We start from the raw sequence: 16,998 nt of genomic DNA on the forward strand, positions 1-16,998 counted from the left end.
TTCTTTCCCTTGCTTCTTTTTTTTTCCTTTAGATTGAGATTCTGGGTGTTTCCTACAACACACACAGCATACAGTTGTATAACATGTGCATGGAGATCTTTGGTTGATTTTGTGTGTAGCTGCTTCCTAAATATGATCACAGTACAACTTAACTACTCTTGACTTCACTGCTGTTACTTTTGGCTGTAAAAATCACATTTCTCAGTATTTTTTCCTTATAACACATAGGTTATAAAGATAAAAGTAGGCTGCAGATATCATCTCTTCTCTCCTGGAGAAAGTATATACAATACCCTATCAAACTATATTTGCCCCCTCCTTGCTTCTCGAGGTTCTGTTTCACCTCTCCAACATTGGTGCTGAAGTACCCAGACAGGTCATTGAGCACTATTAGATCAGGGGCACCCTTCTCTCCAAAGAAAAAATAAAATAAAAGAATAATACATATTTGATGCTTCCCTGAAAATAGCATCAAAGTAATCATTAGGAGAAAAATAAGATCTTTATTGGACTTCCTTACACTTACCGTAATAGTTTAGTGTTTACAAAAATTATCCAGGCATGGTGGTACACATCTGTAATCCCAGCTATTCCGGATGCTGAGGCATGAGAATCGCTTGAACCCAGGAGGCAGAGGTTGCAGTAGGCTGGGATCAGGCCACTGCACTCCAGCCTGGGCAACAGAGCGAGACTCTGTCTCAAAAAAAAAAAAAAGTTTAGTACTGTTTTTGGTTTGATTTCCATACAGAAGTTAGGTGCTATTTCCTTTTTTATCGATTGGGTCATTTTTATTGATCAGATCTAAAACATAGAGCTTGATGCAAAGATTAAGATATTAATAATTTTGGAGGTCCAAGCCCAAGGACAAACAAAAAGAGAAGTGAGGCAAAGTAAGATGTAATGTAACGCGGTGCTAGGGGTTATCACCCTGGTTACTGCTTCACAATGAACCTGATGTGGCTGGTTTGGGAATTACATTTAGAGATCCACTGGCCTAGAAAATAGAGTTTAAACTCAGCAGCATGGCCGTTAGCGATTGCTCATGCCACTTTGCATACTTTGTGTTCCTTCCTCACCACCAAGTCCCTAGGGTTCAGTCACACCAGACTACAAGATTTTCCAAAGCACAGTCTATGCTTTCATTCATGTGATCTTTGTTCTGTGTAATCCACCCCCATCCCTGCTCTCTGCATGACAGATGATGAAAAAGGGAACTCTGAAGAGAGAGAGGGAGAGAGAGACACACCTCATTCTCATTCTTCACCTCATTTTCCTCTTAGAAAGTCCCCTACTCATCATCCAAGGTCTTACTGAAATGCCACTACTATAGAAACTTTTCTCCAATCTTGTCTCTAAATTACAACGAACCACTGATTTCTGTTATCCTAATACTTTATATGTATCTCAATGCAAATACGATACCAAAACCTTTTACCCTGCTCTCTGCCTTGGAGGTAGTACTGAGGGCTGACCTCTAAGTACCACATCAGCTCCATTCTCTGATTACTCATTGGGTTCTGCAGTGGGAGGTACCAGCACGAGACTGGAAGGCACACGGAGAGAGTACTTGGGATGCTTATACTCCCCTGGCTGTCTTCCGAAAGCAGTCATGGGTTCTACCTGCTGGCACTTGGTATAGCTCTTACCAAGTTCAGGAGATGTCCCCTCCCTTGCCCCTTCAGCCTAGATGGTAAGGGGAGGAGGCTACTTCACCATCTCTCACTGGTTTCCTTAACCCTTTGCCCACACCTGTGTAAATAATTTCTTTATTAAATTATCTTCAATTATTAATTTTGAGTATACCATCTGTATACTGCCAGGACTTTTCGTGATACACAAGGTAACTGTATTAATCTATGTTTTATTTCTCCACCTCCTACTTCCCCCCTCACTCCAAAGAGAGGGGATCTGTGTCTAATTCATCTTTATAATCTTAACACAGTGCCAGGCATATCAAAGGCCTTCAATACGCGTTGATTGAATTAAATAATGCCCTGTTGACTCCAGCCCTGGATTAGGGAGCACAGGAAAGAACCCAGTGTATTTGTCTAAATATGGGTGTGTAGGGAGAATTGGGGGGAAAGGAGTGGGATGCCCAACAGAAAAGGAAAGGAATACTGATTCTTGTGTTTTAATGTGCCAGGCATTCTACAGACTTTATCTCATTTAATCTTCATGATAATCACATGAAATAGTTATGGCTGTGCCCACTGTACAGATGCTATTGACTGAGGCTACATAACTAATAAAATTGCAGACCTCAGGATTTTGACCCAGGATTTGTCTGGCAGCAACGTCTGTCCCAAAGGGCGACACAATCCTGAGGCAGCTGTTCGCAAACTCGAGGCCTCAATCTTTGACGGAAGCGGTTTTCAGAGAAAGGAAGTTCGAGGCACAAGCCTGTTGGGTGGGGCGCACCTGCAGTCCCAGCGAGCTGAGGATGGCTGCGCCAGGCCCCCTTCCCGCCGCTGCTCTGAGTCCAGGGGCTCCGACCCCCAGAGAACTTATGCACGGAGTTGCAGGTGTTACTTCCAGAGCCGGACGAGATCGGGAGGCGGGGAGCGTGCTGCCGGCCGGGAACCGTGGGGCGCGGAAGGCCTCCCGGCGCTCTTCCTCCCGGAGTATGGTGAGGAGCGCGGGGGACGGGTGCGGGAAGGGGACAGCAGGGCTGAGCCTGGGGCCGGCAAGACCCAGCAGCCCGAGCGGGCGCAGAGACCCCACGCCACGCAGAACCCTCTCTTCTAGGGGGCGCCGACTACACTGATTTCCCTGTTCCGGAAGAGGGGGATGCATGCTGCTTCTTTTTCCTTAGCATTTCTGGTGTTTTTTTTTTTTTCCCCTTAAAATTTAAAAGTTCTTTATAAAGTTTGAAAGGATACGAGTCCTTTATTCGTGATATGTGTTATGAATATGTCCTCCCAATTTATTTTTTGTTTTTTGAGTTTGCTTATGGGGGCTTTTGTTTCTCTTTGCCATGCAAATATTTTAAATTTTGTGTGGCAAGACTTACCAGTCTTTTATTTTATGACGTCTAGACTTTTAGTCATATTTTAATATATGACTTTTAGTCATACTCTTCCCTACACCCAAGTTATAGAAGAGTTCACTCATGCTTGCTTCTAGTACTTGAACTGATGTATTTTTTACATTTAGATCTATAATACATTTGGAGTGTGTTATTGTGTGTGGTTTGAGGAGTGAATCTAATTATTTTTTTAAATGGGTATCAAGTGTCCCAACACCATTTATTATAAAGGTTGTCACTGTCCCAGTAACTTGAGATACCAGCTTTATCATGTACTAGACTTTCATATGTGGTTCGGGTATTTCTGGACCTTCTATTTTCATCCATTGACCCGTTTATTCATCTGCTTTAGAGAGGCTTCGCTCTATGTTTTAAAGTCAGGGCTAGTCTTCCTAGAGAGTGCTTCCTTGTCACTATTTTCCTAGCTATTCTTGTTGTTTATTTTTCCTTATGAACTTTTCTGATGTATGATCAGTTTAAAAAAAAAAAAGAAAAGCTCTTTGGAATTTTTATTGGGATTGCATTAAATTAATAAATTACAGAGAGCTGATATCTTTAGGTGGTGTTGACATGGTCTAACCTACTGTGCTGTGAAAGATTGAAAATTTGAGTATGTAATGTATATGATATTAAATTGTGAATTGGTGGGACATATGTAACAGCTTATCAACAATTGTAGATACTGGTACTTCATATCCTCTTAAGGAAAATTTGCCTCCAAATTTTAAGCTGGAAAGTCACTAGAATAACTTTTAAAAACAATTACAATACATGACTTTTTAAACTTTTTTGTGAGTGTATGTTAAGAATAGTGTACAAATTGAAATATCTGTGTACTGATCCTCGACACAACCAATGAAATCTCCATTATGAAGGAATGTTTTGAAGCACATAGAAAAGGAAGCGAAACAAAGGATGCCTTTTCATTGTTTAAGTCTACTTTTGTGTCTTTAAAGAAGGTTTATAGTTATCTTCACATAAAACATTTCAATTTTTCTTTTTTCTCAATATTATATATGAGGTTTACTCATTCGCTATATTGTCTATTTACGTGTATGTATGCTTTGATGTTTTCTTTCATTTTAAAAATTAAGGTGTAATTTACAGACAGCTTTTCTATATTTAGAAAATTCATACTTTTTAGTGTATACTTCTGTGAGTTTTGACAAATGTTTACCAGTATAATGAAGATATAAAAGAGTTTTCTACCAGTTTCTTTGTCTTCAACCTCTTCACTCAAGATGAGCTCCTGGCAACCACTAGGGTCATCTTTTGGTCCCTGTAGTTCCAGAACGTCATGTAAATGAAATCATCCAGCAGAGAGTCTTTGGAGCCTTAGGTATCACTAATTTGCTACTGCTTTCTATTAATAGTTAAATTTCACTGTGGTCAGAAAACATATTTTTCATTATCTGAATTCTTTAAAATCTATGTATTGAGGGCCGGTCGCGGTGGCTCACGCCTGTAATCCCAGCACTTTGGGAGGCCAAGGTGGGTGGATCACTTGAGGTCAGGAGTTCAAGATCAGCCTGGCGAACATGGTGAAAACTCGTCTCTACTAAAAATACAAAAATTAGCCAGGCGTGGTGGCACACACCTGTAGTCCCAGCTACTCAAGAGGCTGAGGCAGGAGAATTGCTGGAACCTGGGAGGCAGAGGTTGCAGTGAGCTGAGATTGCGCCACTGCACTCCAGCCTGGGTGACAGAGCAAGACTCTGTCTGAACAACAACAGCAACTATATATATATATATATATATGCGCACGCACACACACACACACACAGACATTTGTCTTATGGACACAATATGATCTATCTTGGTAAATTTCCAAGCACACTTGAAAACAAAGTACATTCTCTCATTGGATAGAGTGTTCTATAAATGTCAATTAGGTGGAGTTGGTTGTTGTTCAAGTCCTCATGTCCTTACTGATTTTATGTCTACTTGTTCTATCAATTATTTAGAGAGGATGATGAAATCTCCAACTATAATTATGGATTTGTTTATTTTCTCCTCGGAGTTCTCTCAATTTTGCTTCATATATTTTGAAGCTCTGTTATTAGGAATAAAATGTTTAGGATTATTTCCTCTTGATGAATTGGTTCATTTGTCATTATGAAATGACATTTTTACCCTTGATAATATTTGCACTGAAATCTACCAAGTTTCTTTTTCTTTTATTTTTAAAAATAATGATAAAATACATATAACATCAGATTTACCGTCTTAACCATTTTTAAGTATACAGTTCAGTAGTGTTAGGTGTGTTTACATTGTTGCATAGGCAATCTTCAGAACTTTTTCATCTTGCAAAACTGAAACAGTATGTGTTTGTCTTTTTGGGACTGACATTTCACTTAGCATAATGTCTTCCGGGTTCATCCATGTGATAGCATGTGTCAGAATTTCCTTCCTTTTTAAGGCTGAATAATATTTTATACGTATATATAAACATATTTTGTTTATACATTCACCAACTGATGGATTTGGGTTGCTTCCACCTTTTGGCTATTGTGACTAATAATAATGAACTTGGGTGTACAAATACAGTCATGCTCTGCATAATGAAGTTCAGTCAGTGACCGACCATGTAAACCATGCTGGTCCTGGAAGATTATAATACTGTGTTTTTACTGTACCTTTTCTATATTTAGATATGTTTAATACACAAATCCCATTGTGTTACACTTGCCTGTAGTATTCAGTATGTTAACATGCTGTATAGATTTGTAGCCTAGGAGCAATAGACTATACCATATAGCCTAGGTGTATAGTAGGCTATACCATCTGGGTTTGTGTAAGTACACTCTATGATGTTCACACAATGACAGAATTGCCTAATAACACATTTATCAGACTGTATCCCCATCATTAAGTGACAGATTATTGTATCTTTTCAAGATCCTGTTTTCAATTCTTTTGTATTTATATCCAGAACTGGGATTGCTGGATCATATGGTAATCCTATTTTTAATTTTTTTAGGACTGCCATGCTGTTTTCCATAGCAACCAAATCATTTTTGCATTCCCACCAACAGTACACAAGGATTCCAATTTCTTCACATCCTTGACAATACTTGTTATTTATTTTCTTTCTTCCTTCCTTCCCATCTTCCTTTCCTTTCCTTTTCTTTCACAGCACCCATCCTAATGGGTATGAGGTGATATTCCACCATGCTTTTGATTTTTATTTCCCTAATGATTAGCAGTGTTGAGCATCTTTTTATATTCTTGTCATCCATTTGTATATCTTCTTCAGAGAAATGTCTATTCAAGTCCTTGGCCCATTTTTAAATCAGGTTTTTGTTGAAGTTGAGTTGTAGGGGTTCTTTGTATGTTCTGAATATTAACCTCTTCACCAATATATGATTTGCAAATATTTTCTCCTGTTCTGTAGGTCACCTTTTTATTCTGTTGATTGTTTCCTTTGCTATGCAGTTTTTTGCTTCACGTAGTCCATTTGTTTATTCTTACTTTTATTGCCTGTGTTTCTGGTGTCATATCCAAGAAATCATTGCCAAATTCAATGCCATCAAGCTTTTCTTTTTTGGTCCATTGTTCTATATGTCTTCTTTATGCCAGTACTGTACTGTTTTGATTACTGTAGCTTTGTAATATGTTTTGAAATCAGGAAGTGAAAGATCACCAGCTTAGTTGTTCTTTCTTAAGATAGTTTTGGTTATTTGGAGATTAAAAGTGACTTAAAAAATAAGTGAACCAGTCTTTTATATTTACTCACATTTTACCATTTTCATCTAGCATTATTGTTGTTCTCTCTGAAAACCTTTTAACATTTCTTATAGCACTGGTCTACTGGTGATGAGTTCTTTCAGCTTTTGCATGTCTGAAAGGTTTTTATTTCACATTTATTGTGAATGATATTTCCTTTTTTTTTTTGAAACAAGGTCTCCCTCTGTCATCCAGGCTGGAATGCAGTGGTGCAAACACTGCTCACAGCAGCCTTGACTTCCTGGGCTCAAGTGATCCTCTCACCTCAGCCTCCTGAGTAGCTGGGACCACAAGCACGCACCATCTTGGCATTCAGCTGGTTTTTAAACATTTTTTGTAGAAATGGGGTCTCACTATATTGCCCAGGCTGGTCTTGAACCCCCAGACTCAAGCAATTCTCTCACCTCAGCCTCCCGAAGTGTTGAGATTAAATGTAAGAGCCACTGCACCCAGCATGAATGACATTTTCTAAGTTGACAGTTAAAGATATTGCTCTACTGTTTTCTAGCTTGCATTATTTCTAACTGGAAGTCTGCTGTCATTCTTATCTTTACCCTTCTGTGTGTAATTCTTTTTTCTTTAATTGCTGTTCAGATTTTCTCCTTATCACTGGTTTTAATCAAGTAGATGTGTCTAGGTGTCGTTTTTCTTCATGTTTATTGTGCTTCTTGGTTTATAGTTTTCATCAAATTTGAATTTTTTTGGCTATAATTTCTTCAAATATTTTCTCCTGTACCTTCCTCTCTCTCTTTCGTATTAGTCCTCTTAAAGTTTTGCCATAGCTTACTAATAATTTATTCATTATTTTGTGTCTTTCATTCTGCATAGTTTCCATTGCTGTGACTTAAATTTCACTTGTCTTTTGTTTCTGCTGTATATAATTATGCTGTTAATCCCATACAGTGTTTACAGTGTTTTTTTTTCTTTTTTACCTCAGGCATTGTATTTTTTCTCTCTAGGAGTTTGATTTGGTTCTCCTTTATAGTAAGTGTCTGCTAAGTATGCCCGTGTTTTCCTCTACCTTCTTGGAAGTATGAAATACCATTATAATAATTGCTTTAATATCTTTGTTTACTAATTCTATTATCTGTATCTTTTTTTTTTTTTTTTTTTTTTTTTTGAGATGGAGTATTGCTCTTGTTGCCCAAGCTGGAGTGCAATGGCGTGATCTCGGCTCACTGCAACCTCTGTCTCCCAGGTTCAAGCAATTCTCCTTCCTCAGCCTCCTAAACGCTGGGATTACAGGTGCCTGCCACCATGCCTGGCTAGTTTTTTTTTTTTTTTTGTATTTTTAGTAGAGATAGGGTTTCACTATGTTGGTCAGGCTGGTCTCAAACTCCTGACCTCAGGTGATCCACCCACCTCGGCCTCCCAAAGTGCTGGGATTACAGGTGTGAGCCACCAAGCACAGTCTGTATCATTTTTAAATTAGTTTCAATTGATTTATTTTTCTCTTCATTATGCATTATATATTGCTACTTTTTTCATGCCTAGTAATTTTTGATTGGATGCCAGACATTATATGAATTTCACCTTGTTGAGTCCTGAATATTTTTGCACTTTAACAAATATTCTTGAGATTGTATCTGGGTTACAGTTAAGTTACTTGAGAAATGTTTCACCTGTTTGAGGCTTGCTTTTAAGCTTTGTTAGGCAGGAGCAGAGTGATCTTTAATCTATAGTTAATTTTTCCACCATGGAGGCAAAACCCTTCTGAATGCTTTACCCTATACCATAAGAATTATGAGATTTTTCTACTGTGGCTATTGAGAACAGGCACTATTCTTAGCCCTTTTGTCATTTGAGACTCAAGAGGGATCCTCTGTAGACTTCTGGAGCTCTTTGCGCAACTCTCTCCTCTCCAGTACTCTGACTTGTAATTTCTAGTCACTTTAGCCTCCGGTAAGTCCCAAGTCTGTCTGTCTCCTCAACTCAGTGAGGCTTCCAGGCTTCTCCTGAGTTTCTTTTTCCTGCTTTGTGGCTTGCACCGCTCTCCATGTGGTAAGCCTATGTGGTAAGCCTATGTGGTAAGCTCCATGTGGAGCAATTGTAGCATTCACCTTATTTGTTTCTTCTCTCCAAGGAATCACTGTCCCATATTGCCTGTTATCAAATATCTCAAAAAATATTTTAGATATCTTTTAACAAAATTTCTAATTGTTTAAAGTGGGATAGGAAGTGTGTTACTCATATTTGCCTAAGTAGAAGTCCTAAAGCTTTTGATGTTTGCATGCTCATTTTATATATTACTGCCAGCTGAGTTTTTAAAATTATTATTATTATTTTCCACTTAATTTAGGGTCTTCCAGGTATAAATCATGTCACCTTCAAGTGAAGACAGTTTTATTTCATCTTTTTCTATTCTATGATCTTGTTTTTTGACCAATATAATTGCATTAGTTAGTTCCTACAGAACAACGTTAAATCATAGTTACCATACTTACCTTGTTCCTGACGTTAATGAAAAAATACCTACAAAGTTTTCCTAAGTAAGATGCTCCTTTGGGATTGAAGTTCATCTGTTTTTATCATGTTAAGGAAATATTCATCCATTTCTTTCTTTCTTTTTTTTTTTTTTTTCCGAGATGGAGTTTCACTCTTGTTGCCCAAGCTGAAGTACAATGGCACAATCTTGGCTCACTACAACCTCCACACCCCGGGTTCAGGCGATTCTCCTGCTTCAGCCTCCCGAGTATCTGGGATTACAGGCATGTGTGACCATGCCTGGCTAATTTTTGCATTTTTAGTGGAGACGGCGTTTCACCACGTTGGTCAGGCTGGTCTTGAACTCCTGACCTCAGGTGATCCACCCGCCGTGGCCTCCCAAAGTGCTGGGATTACAGGCATGAGCTACCACGCCGGGCCCATTTCCATTTTTCAAGAGATTTTGTTAGGAATCGGTGTTAAATTTGGTCTAAGCTTTTTCAGTATTTTTGGAAATAATCATGTTGGTTTTTTTTCCTTAAACCTATTAATATGGTGAATTATAGTAATAGATTTTCAAAACCTCACCCATTCTTGATTTGCTTGACTTTTATGTAACTCATATTCTAGTGCTTTAAACATTGATATCTCCGAAGTGCCCTTTTGTCACCGAACTAAACTGGGTCTATTTGCTTGTGTAATGGAAAGCCAAATACTAAAGTACCAGGTTTTTGCAGTGAGAAAGATTTATTTTGAGTCAGCTGACACAGACAGGAGGAAGTGCGTAAATCTACCTAGCTACTCAGGAGGCTGAGGTGGGAGGATCGCTTGAGCCCAGGAGGTCAAAGCTGCAGAGAGTAGTGTTTGCACTTCTGTACTCTGGCCTGGGTGACAGAGGGAGACCTTGTTTAAATCTGTCTCTCCAATCTGGAGGCTGGGTCAGATTTTATAGCCATAGAATAATGGGGTATGATCTGATTGGATCTTGCAAAGAGGTAGTGCTAAGAGACATGATCTGACTGGATCCTGTTATGGAGTGACATCAGGGCTTTATCTGATTGGATCCTGGATCCTGCCATGTAGTGTCCACTACTTAATACAGTCCCCATTCCTTGCTCCTGAACACTTAGGTTCTGCCCGTGGTTGCACACTTGGGTGTTCAGCTACGTGACCTTCAACCTGGGGGTCTATGGCAACTGAAAAACAACTTACAACTTTGTTACATAAAAGCTGAACCAGACTGGTCTGATACATTTACATTTTTGCATACTGAACTCGCCCTTTCATCAATCATCTGATAGAAGACTATTTTGATTTATCACATGGACTCCATAAACTGCCATCCCCTATTCCATTTCTGGAACTTTAGACAGTTTACCACCCTGGTTGAGGATACAGCCTTGTGTTCCATTGTGTCAATTTATGAACCGACATTTCTTGAGTAACTGCTGTTTTGCAAATGTCTTTTTTTAAAATTAATGTTTTAGTATTTTATGCGAATCCATATCAATAGCCATTGGTAGATCTTCTATTTGCTTTATTAGTTGACACATTTTCACCTTAGTACAGTTAGTTAAATAAATATAGAACTTTTATTCTACTACTTTTGGGGTGTTAAAAGTTAAAAATTGTAACCCATCAGTGTTAGTTTTACTGTGAGTAGGTGTTGGTTGTGAGGTATGAATTGATATTTAATTTTCTTCATAATAAAACCCAACTTTCCCAACAATATTTATTAAGTGATGATTCATATTTTCACTCTCCTATTCTTAATATTTCATATGTTAAGCGTATTTTTTTTTCCTATCATCTCTGTTGGAGTGCAGTGGCCTAATCATGACTCACTCTAACCTGTGTTCAAGTGATCCTCCCACCTCACCCTCCTAAGTAGCTAGGACTACAGGAACACACCACCATGCCCAGCTAATTTTTTGAAAAGATTTTGTATAGATGAAGACTTGCTGTGTTGCCTAGGCTGGTCTCAAACTCCTGGCCTGAAGTGATCCTCCCACCTCAGCCTCCCAAAGTACTGGGATTACAGGCATGAGCCAACATGCCCAACCCATATGTTAAACTTTTTGAGAGATTAAGGCTTATTTCTAGAATTGCTATTGTGGTTCTTATATTATCCGTTCTTAACTTAGAACTATTTAGTTTTATAATTGGTATTTAAGGATGCATTTTTAAAAAATAGTCTTTAATTTTTAGAGTAGTTTTAGGTTCCCAGCACAATTTAGCAGGAAGTACAGAGTTCCTATATACCCCTCACACCCCACCCGCACACAATCCCCCCAACTATCAACATCCAGTGCCAGAGTGGTACATTTGTCACAATTTATAAACCTACATTGACACATCATTATCACCCAAAGCCCCTAGTTTATATTTGGGTTCACTCTGGCTGTTGTACATTCTATGGATTTTGACAATGTTTAATAATATGTATATACCATTATAGTATCATACAGAGTAATTTCACTGCCCTAAAAACTCTCTGTGCTCTACTATTCATCCTCCCTCTTGGCAACAGCTGATCTTTTTACTGTCTCCATAACTTTGCCTTTTCCAGAATGTCATATAGTTGAAATCATACTGTATTTTGCCTTTTCAGATTGACTTTTTTCACTTAGTTATATGCCTTAAGTTTCCTCTGTGGTTTTGTGTGTGTGTGTCTTGATAACTCATTTCTTTTTAGCACTAAATGATAGTCCTTTGTCTGAATGTACTGTAGATTATGTATCCATTCACCTACTGCAGGACATCTTGGTTGCTTCCAAGCTTTGGCAATTATGAATAAAGCTGCTATAAATATTTATGTGCAGATTTTTGCATGGGCAAAAGTTGTCAAGTCATTTGGGTAAATACCAATGAGCATGCCTGCTGGATAATATGAGAGGAGTATGTTTAGATTTGTAAGAAACTGCAAGACTGTCTTCAAAGTAGCTGTACCATTTTGCATTCCCATCAACAACAAATGAGTGTTCCTGTTGCTCCACATCCTTGCCAGCATTTGGTGTTGCCAATGTTCTGGATTTTCACCATTCTAACAGGCGTATAGGGTAGCTCATTGTTGTTTTGTTTTTATTTTTATTTATTTATTTTTTGAGCTGGGGTCTCGCTCTGTCCCCCAGGCTGGAGTGCAGTGGCACAATCACTTACAGCAGCCGCAACCTCCTGGGATCAAGTGATCCTTCCACCTCAGCCTCCCTGGTAGCTGGGACTATAAGCCACCACACCTGGCTTATTTTGTTTATTTTTTGTAGAGATGAGGTCTCACTATATTGTCCAGGTCTTGAAGTCCTGGACTCAAGAAATCCTCCCTTCTCAGTCTCCTAAAGTACTAGGATTACAGGCTGGTGTGAGCCACTTCACCCTGCTTCATTGTTGTTTGAATTTGCAACTCACTAACATGACATTGTGCATCTTTTCATATGCTTATTTACTGTCTGTATATCCTCCTTGGTGAAGTGTCTGTTCACATCTTTTGCTCATTTTAAAATTTGGTGTTTTTTTTAAAAATTGTTGACTTTTAAGAGTTCTTTGTATGTTTTAGATAACACTTCTTTTTATCAGATATATCTTTTGCAAAACTTTTCTCCCAGTCTGTGGAAAGATGCATTTTAAAGTGTAGCAAGCCAAGTTCCTAATCATTTCCTTTGGTATTATCTTTTTAAAAATATCTACATTTTGCTTTCATTTTACCAAATTTTATAGTTTATCATGTTAGTGTCTTGAGATTAAGTTTTATTTTATTATATCTATAATTACCTTGGAGACTATTATTATTTGTAATATATTTATGCAAGAGCAGAGAATATCTGTTGAGGCTTATTTTTGCCATTAAAATTAAGTTATTCTGTTACTATGAGCTAATGTATCATATCTATATATTTTCTAGGAATTGGTTTATTGATTTTTTTTTTTTTTTTTTGGTTTATTGATTCTTGTTTTTTGGTACCAGCTTTATTAAGATATAATTTACATGCCATAAAATTCACTCTTTAAAAGTGCGCAATTCAGTGGTTGTTAGTATGTTTACAGAGTCCACTGCTATCTACTTTTAGAAATTTTCAGCAAGGCGTGGTGGCTCATACCTGTAATCCCTGCTACTTCAGAAGCTGAGGTGGGAGGATCACTTGAGCCAGGGAGATTGAGGCTGCAGTGAACCATGATTGTGCCATTGCACTCCAGCCTGGGTAACAGAGCAAGACTGTCTCTAAAAAATAAAAATAAATAAAACAAAGAAATTTTCATCACCGCAAGAGAAACTCCATATGCATTAGCAGTCACTCCTTATTTCCTCCTCCCCCAAACTCTGGTAACCACTACTATACTTTCTGTCTTCATGGATTTATATATTCTGGACATTTCACATAAATGGATTCATACAATATGTGGCCTTTTGTGACTGGCTAACCATTTAGCAGAGTATAACCACGATGGAAAAAAAAGAAATTTTAAGGGCTTCTTTCTTACATACTCATCACCTAGTCCATAATGCTGCTTTTGACATCTGGAGAGCCCTTACATACTCATCACCTAGTCCATAATGCTGCTTTTGACATCTGGAGAGCCCTTAAAATTTTCTTGTAGAAAGGGTGTTTCACCATGTTGCCCTGGCTGGTCTCAAACTACTGGGCTCAAGTGATCCAACCCCCTCAGCCTCTCAAAGTGCTTGGATTACAGGTGTGACCCATCTCGTCTGGCCAACATTTCTTTTTGTGAGACGTTTGAGATGGAGTTTTGCTCTTCTTGCCCAGGCTGGAGTGCAATGGTGCGATCTCGGCTCACTGCAACCTCCGCCTCCTGGGTTCAAGTGATTATCCTACCTCAGCCTCCTGAGTAGCTGTAATTAGAGGCATGCGCCACCACGCCTGGCTAATTTTGTATTTTTAGTAGAGATGGGGCTTCTCCATGTTAGTCAGGCTGATCTCGAACTCCCAACTGCAGGTGATCTGCCTGCCTCGGCCTCCCAAAGTGCTGGGATTACAGATGTGAGTCACTGCGCCCAGCTTTTTTTTTTTTTTCTTTTTCCACAATACATCCTAAAAAATATATTTTATATCCCAGTCCATACCTTATATTAAAAGAACAGTATTTGTTGCAATTTGGAAAAATAAATTTTGTTGCAATATGTGCATTCGCTGCTAAGGAATAGATGCATTTTCTTTTCTAGTCTATAGATATAGATTTTATATATATGCATATTATAATACACAGAGTTGTCCCTCAGTATCCACAGGGGATAGATTCTTGGACCCCAAGCAATGCCAAAATCCATGGATCCTCAAGTCCCTTATATAAAATGGCCTAGTATTTGCATGTAACCTACATGCATCCTTCTATATACTTTAAGTCATCTCTAGATTACTTTATAATACCTAATGCAGTGTAAATGCTATGTAAATAGTTGTTATACTGTATTTTTATTTATTTTTCACTGTTGTATTGTTATTTTGTATTTTTTAAAAAGTATTTTCAATCAATGGTTGGTTGAACCCATGGGTATATATTTACACGTTTTTTGTTAAGACCTTTAAATTTCATATTGCTGGTATAGTGGTTAGAGCTTGGCTCTCAGCAATGACTTTGCTAAAAAGGATTAGGGGATGGGAGTTTCAGCCTTATCCCCACTGTCTCTACCAGCCTGCCTCCTCAAGCCATCCTATATAAGCATACAATTTATATTTTTACTTTTCTATTGCTACATAACAAATTACCACAAAACTTGGGTGTTTTAGATAACAAACATTTATTATCACACACTTTCTGTGATCAGGAATTTGAGAGCAGCTTAGCTGGGTGATTCTGGCTCAGTATCTATCATGACGTGGTTATTCAGTTGTTGGTTGGGGCTGCAGTCATCGTAGGCTTGACTGCGACTGGAGAGTCTGCTTCTGAGCCCACTCACATGGCTCCTGTCAGACACTTCAGTCCCTTGACTTCGAGGGCCTCTCCATAGGGCTGTTCATAATATGGCAGCTGACTTCCCCCAGATTGAGTTATCTGTGGGAGGAAGGGGGAAAGAGAGAGAGAGAAAGGGAGGCCATGAGAGCGCAGAAAGCTGCAGTGCTTTTCATACACCAGCCTCAGACGTGACATAGCGTCACTTCTGCCATATTTTGTTGGTCACACAGCCAACTCTGATATGATATGGAAGGAGACTACACAAAGGCTCAATGACCAGGAGGTAGGGATCGAGAGTGATCTTACTTTCACAATCCAAGAAGGTACAGCTTCAAGACTGGCTCCCTTTACCACCCTCTACTTCCAGCCAGATTGTCACACCTAAGCCATCTATATAGAAATACTAGAGCACCACTGTCCTTTATTTTTATTTTATTCTTTTTTTAACTTTTTATTTTTTTGAGATGGAGTTTTGCTCGTCACCCTGGAGTGCAGGGGTGCAGTGGCATGATCTCGGCTCACTGCAAGCTCTGCCTCCCGGGTTCAAGCAATTATCCCACCTCAGCCTCCTGAGTAGCTGGGACTTCAGGCGTGCGCCACCATGCTTAGCTAATTTTTTGTATTTTTAGTAGAGACAGGGTTTCACCATGTTGGGCAGGCTGATCTTGCCTCAGCCTCGAAAGTGCTGGGATTACAGGCGTGAGCCACCACGCCCAGCCTGTCCTTTAGAATCCCAAATGTATTAGCCAGGTGTAGTGGCACATGGCTGTGCTCCCATCTACTTGGGAAGCCGAGGTGAGAGGATGATCACTTGAGCCCAGGAGTCTGAGGCTGCAGTGAGCCATGATATTGGGCCACTGCACTCCAGCCTGGGCAACAGAGCGAGACATTGTCTCAAAAAAAAAAAAAAAAAAAAAAAAAATCCCAAACGTATAGATCTAAATCCTTCCAGATTTTATTAGCTGGATAACAATGGCAAAGTCACTTTCTGATTCTCTCTCTCTCCTCTCTCTTTCTTTTTCTTGCCTTTCTTCCTTGCCTTTCTCTTTTTTTCTTTTTTCTTTTCTTTCCTTTCCTTTCCTTTCTCTCTCTCTCTCTCTTTCTTTCTTTCTTTCCTTTTCTTCGTTTATTTATTTACTTATTTGAGACAGGGTTTCACTGTGTTGCCCAGGCATGCAGTGGCATAATCAGAGCTAATTGCAGCCTCAAAATCCTGAGCTCTAGTAATCTTTCCACTTCAGCCTCCAGTGTAGCTGGGATTACAGGTGTGCACCACCAAGCCCAGCTAATTTTTCAATGTTTTCATAGAGATGGGGTTTTGCTATGTTGGCCAGGCTTGTCTTGAACTCCTGGCCTCAAATGATCCTCCTGCCTTGGCCTCCCAAAGTACTGGGACTACAGACATGAACCATTGCACCAGGCTTGTTTCCTCATTCAGAAAGTATCTATCTCACAGGCTCATTGTTAAGATTAAATTAAGTGAGATAATATTTACAAAATATCTGACACATAACAGGTACCCAATAAATAAAGCTATTATAATTATCAAATTAAGAACAAATGGGAAACACAAGTTACTAATTTGGTGAGAAATAACAGGTATGAATTGTGTTTTGGATAACTATAATTCTTAGCAGGTATAAGCACAAAATGCCATTATTAAATGTTATTTAAGTATTTCACTCTTTCATTTTCACTGTCCTTCATTGCTATCACCTCTGACATAAGAGTACTAAAATAAAACTATTTTTACTAGTAAAATGCATTCAAAGTAGGCTAGGGAGTTCAATTAAGAAAAATATGGGAGAAAAAAGGCAAAAGAGTTCACTTAGATGTAAAACCAGACCACTAAGTGATGGTCTATCTTCTGCTTGCCTGAGAAGTTATTGTTTCCCATGTTGACCTACCCATTC

General features: G+C 38.8%; 1 protein-coding gene across 22 annotated transcripts in view; it reads left to right on the top strand.

Moving 5' to 3' along the window:
• The first annotated feature begins 2,379 nt into the window (after window positions 1-2,379).
• PARP15 (poly(ADP-ribose) polymerase family member 15) overlaps window positions 2,380-16,998 on the top strand; it is a 53,305-nt gene continuing 38,686 nt past the window's right edge. For 17 of the 22 annotated variants that reach the window (XR_010155322.1, XR_010155319.1, XR_010155320.1 and 14 more), the window contains exon 1: window positions 2,380-2,626. Coding sequence is in view for 18 of the 22 variants with exons in the window: in XM_063806169.1 (XP_063662239.1) it covers window positions 2,441-2,626 (186 nt within the window). In the remaining 4 variants the exon portion in view is untranslated. The remainder of the gene's footprint in view (window positions 2,627-16,998) is intronic. The other 5 variants (XM_016941749.4, XM_063806172.1, XM_063806175.1 and 2 more) reach the window with 3 other exon arrangements.

Source organism: Pan troglodytes, chromosome 2 (genome assembly GCF_028858775.2).
Source record: "Pan troglodytes isolate AG18354 chromosome 2, NHGRI_mPanTro3-v2.0_pri, whole genome shotgun sequence".
Lineage (NCBI taxonomy): Eukaryota > Metazoa > Chordata > Mammalia > Primates > Hominidae > Pan > Pan troglodytes.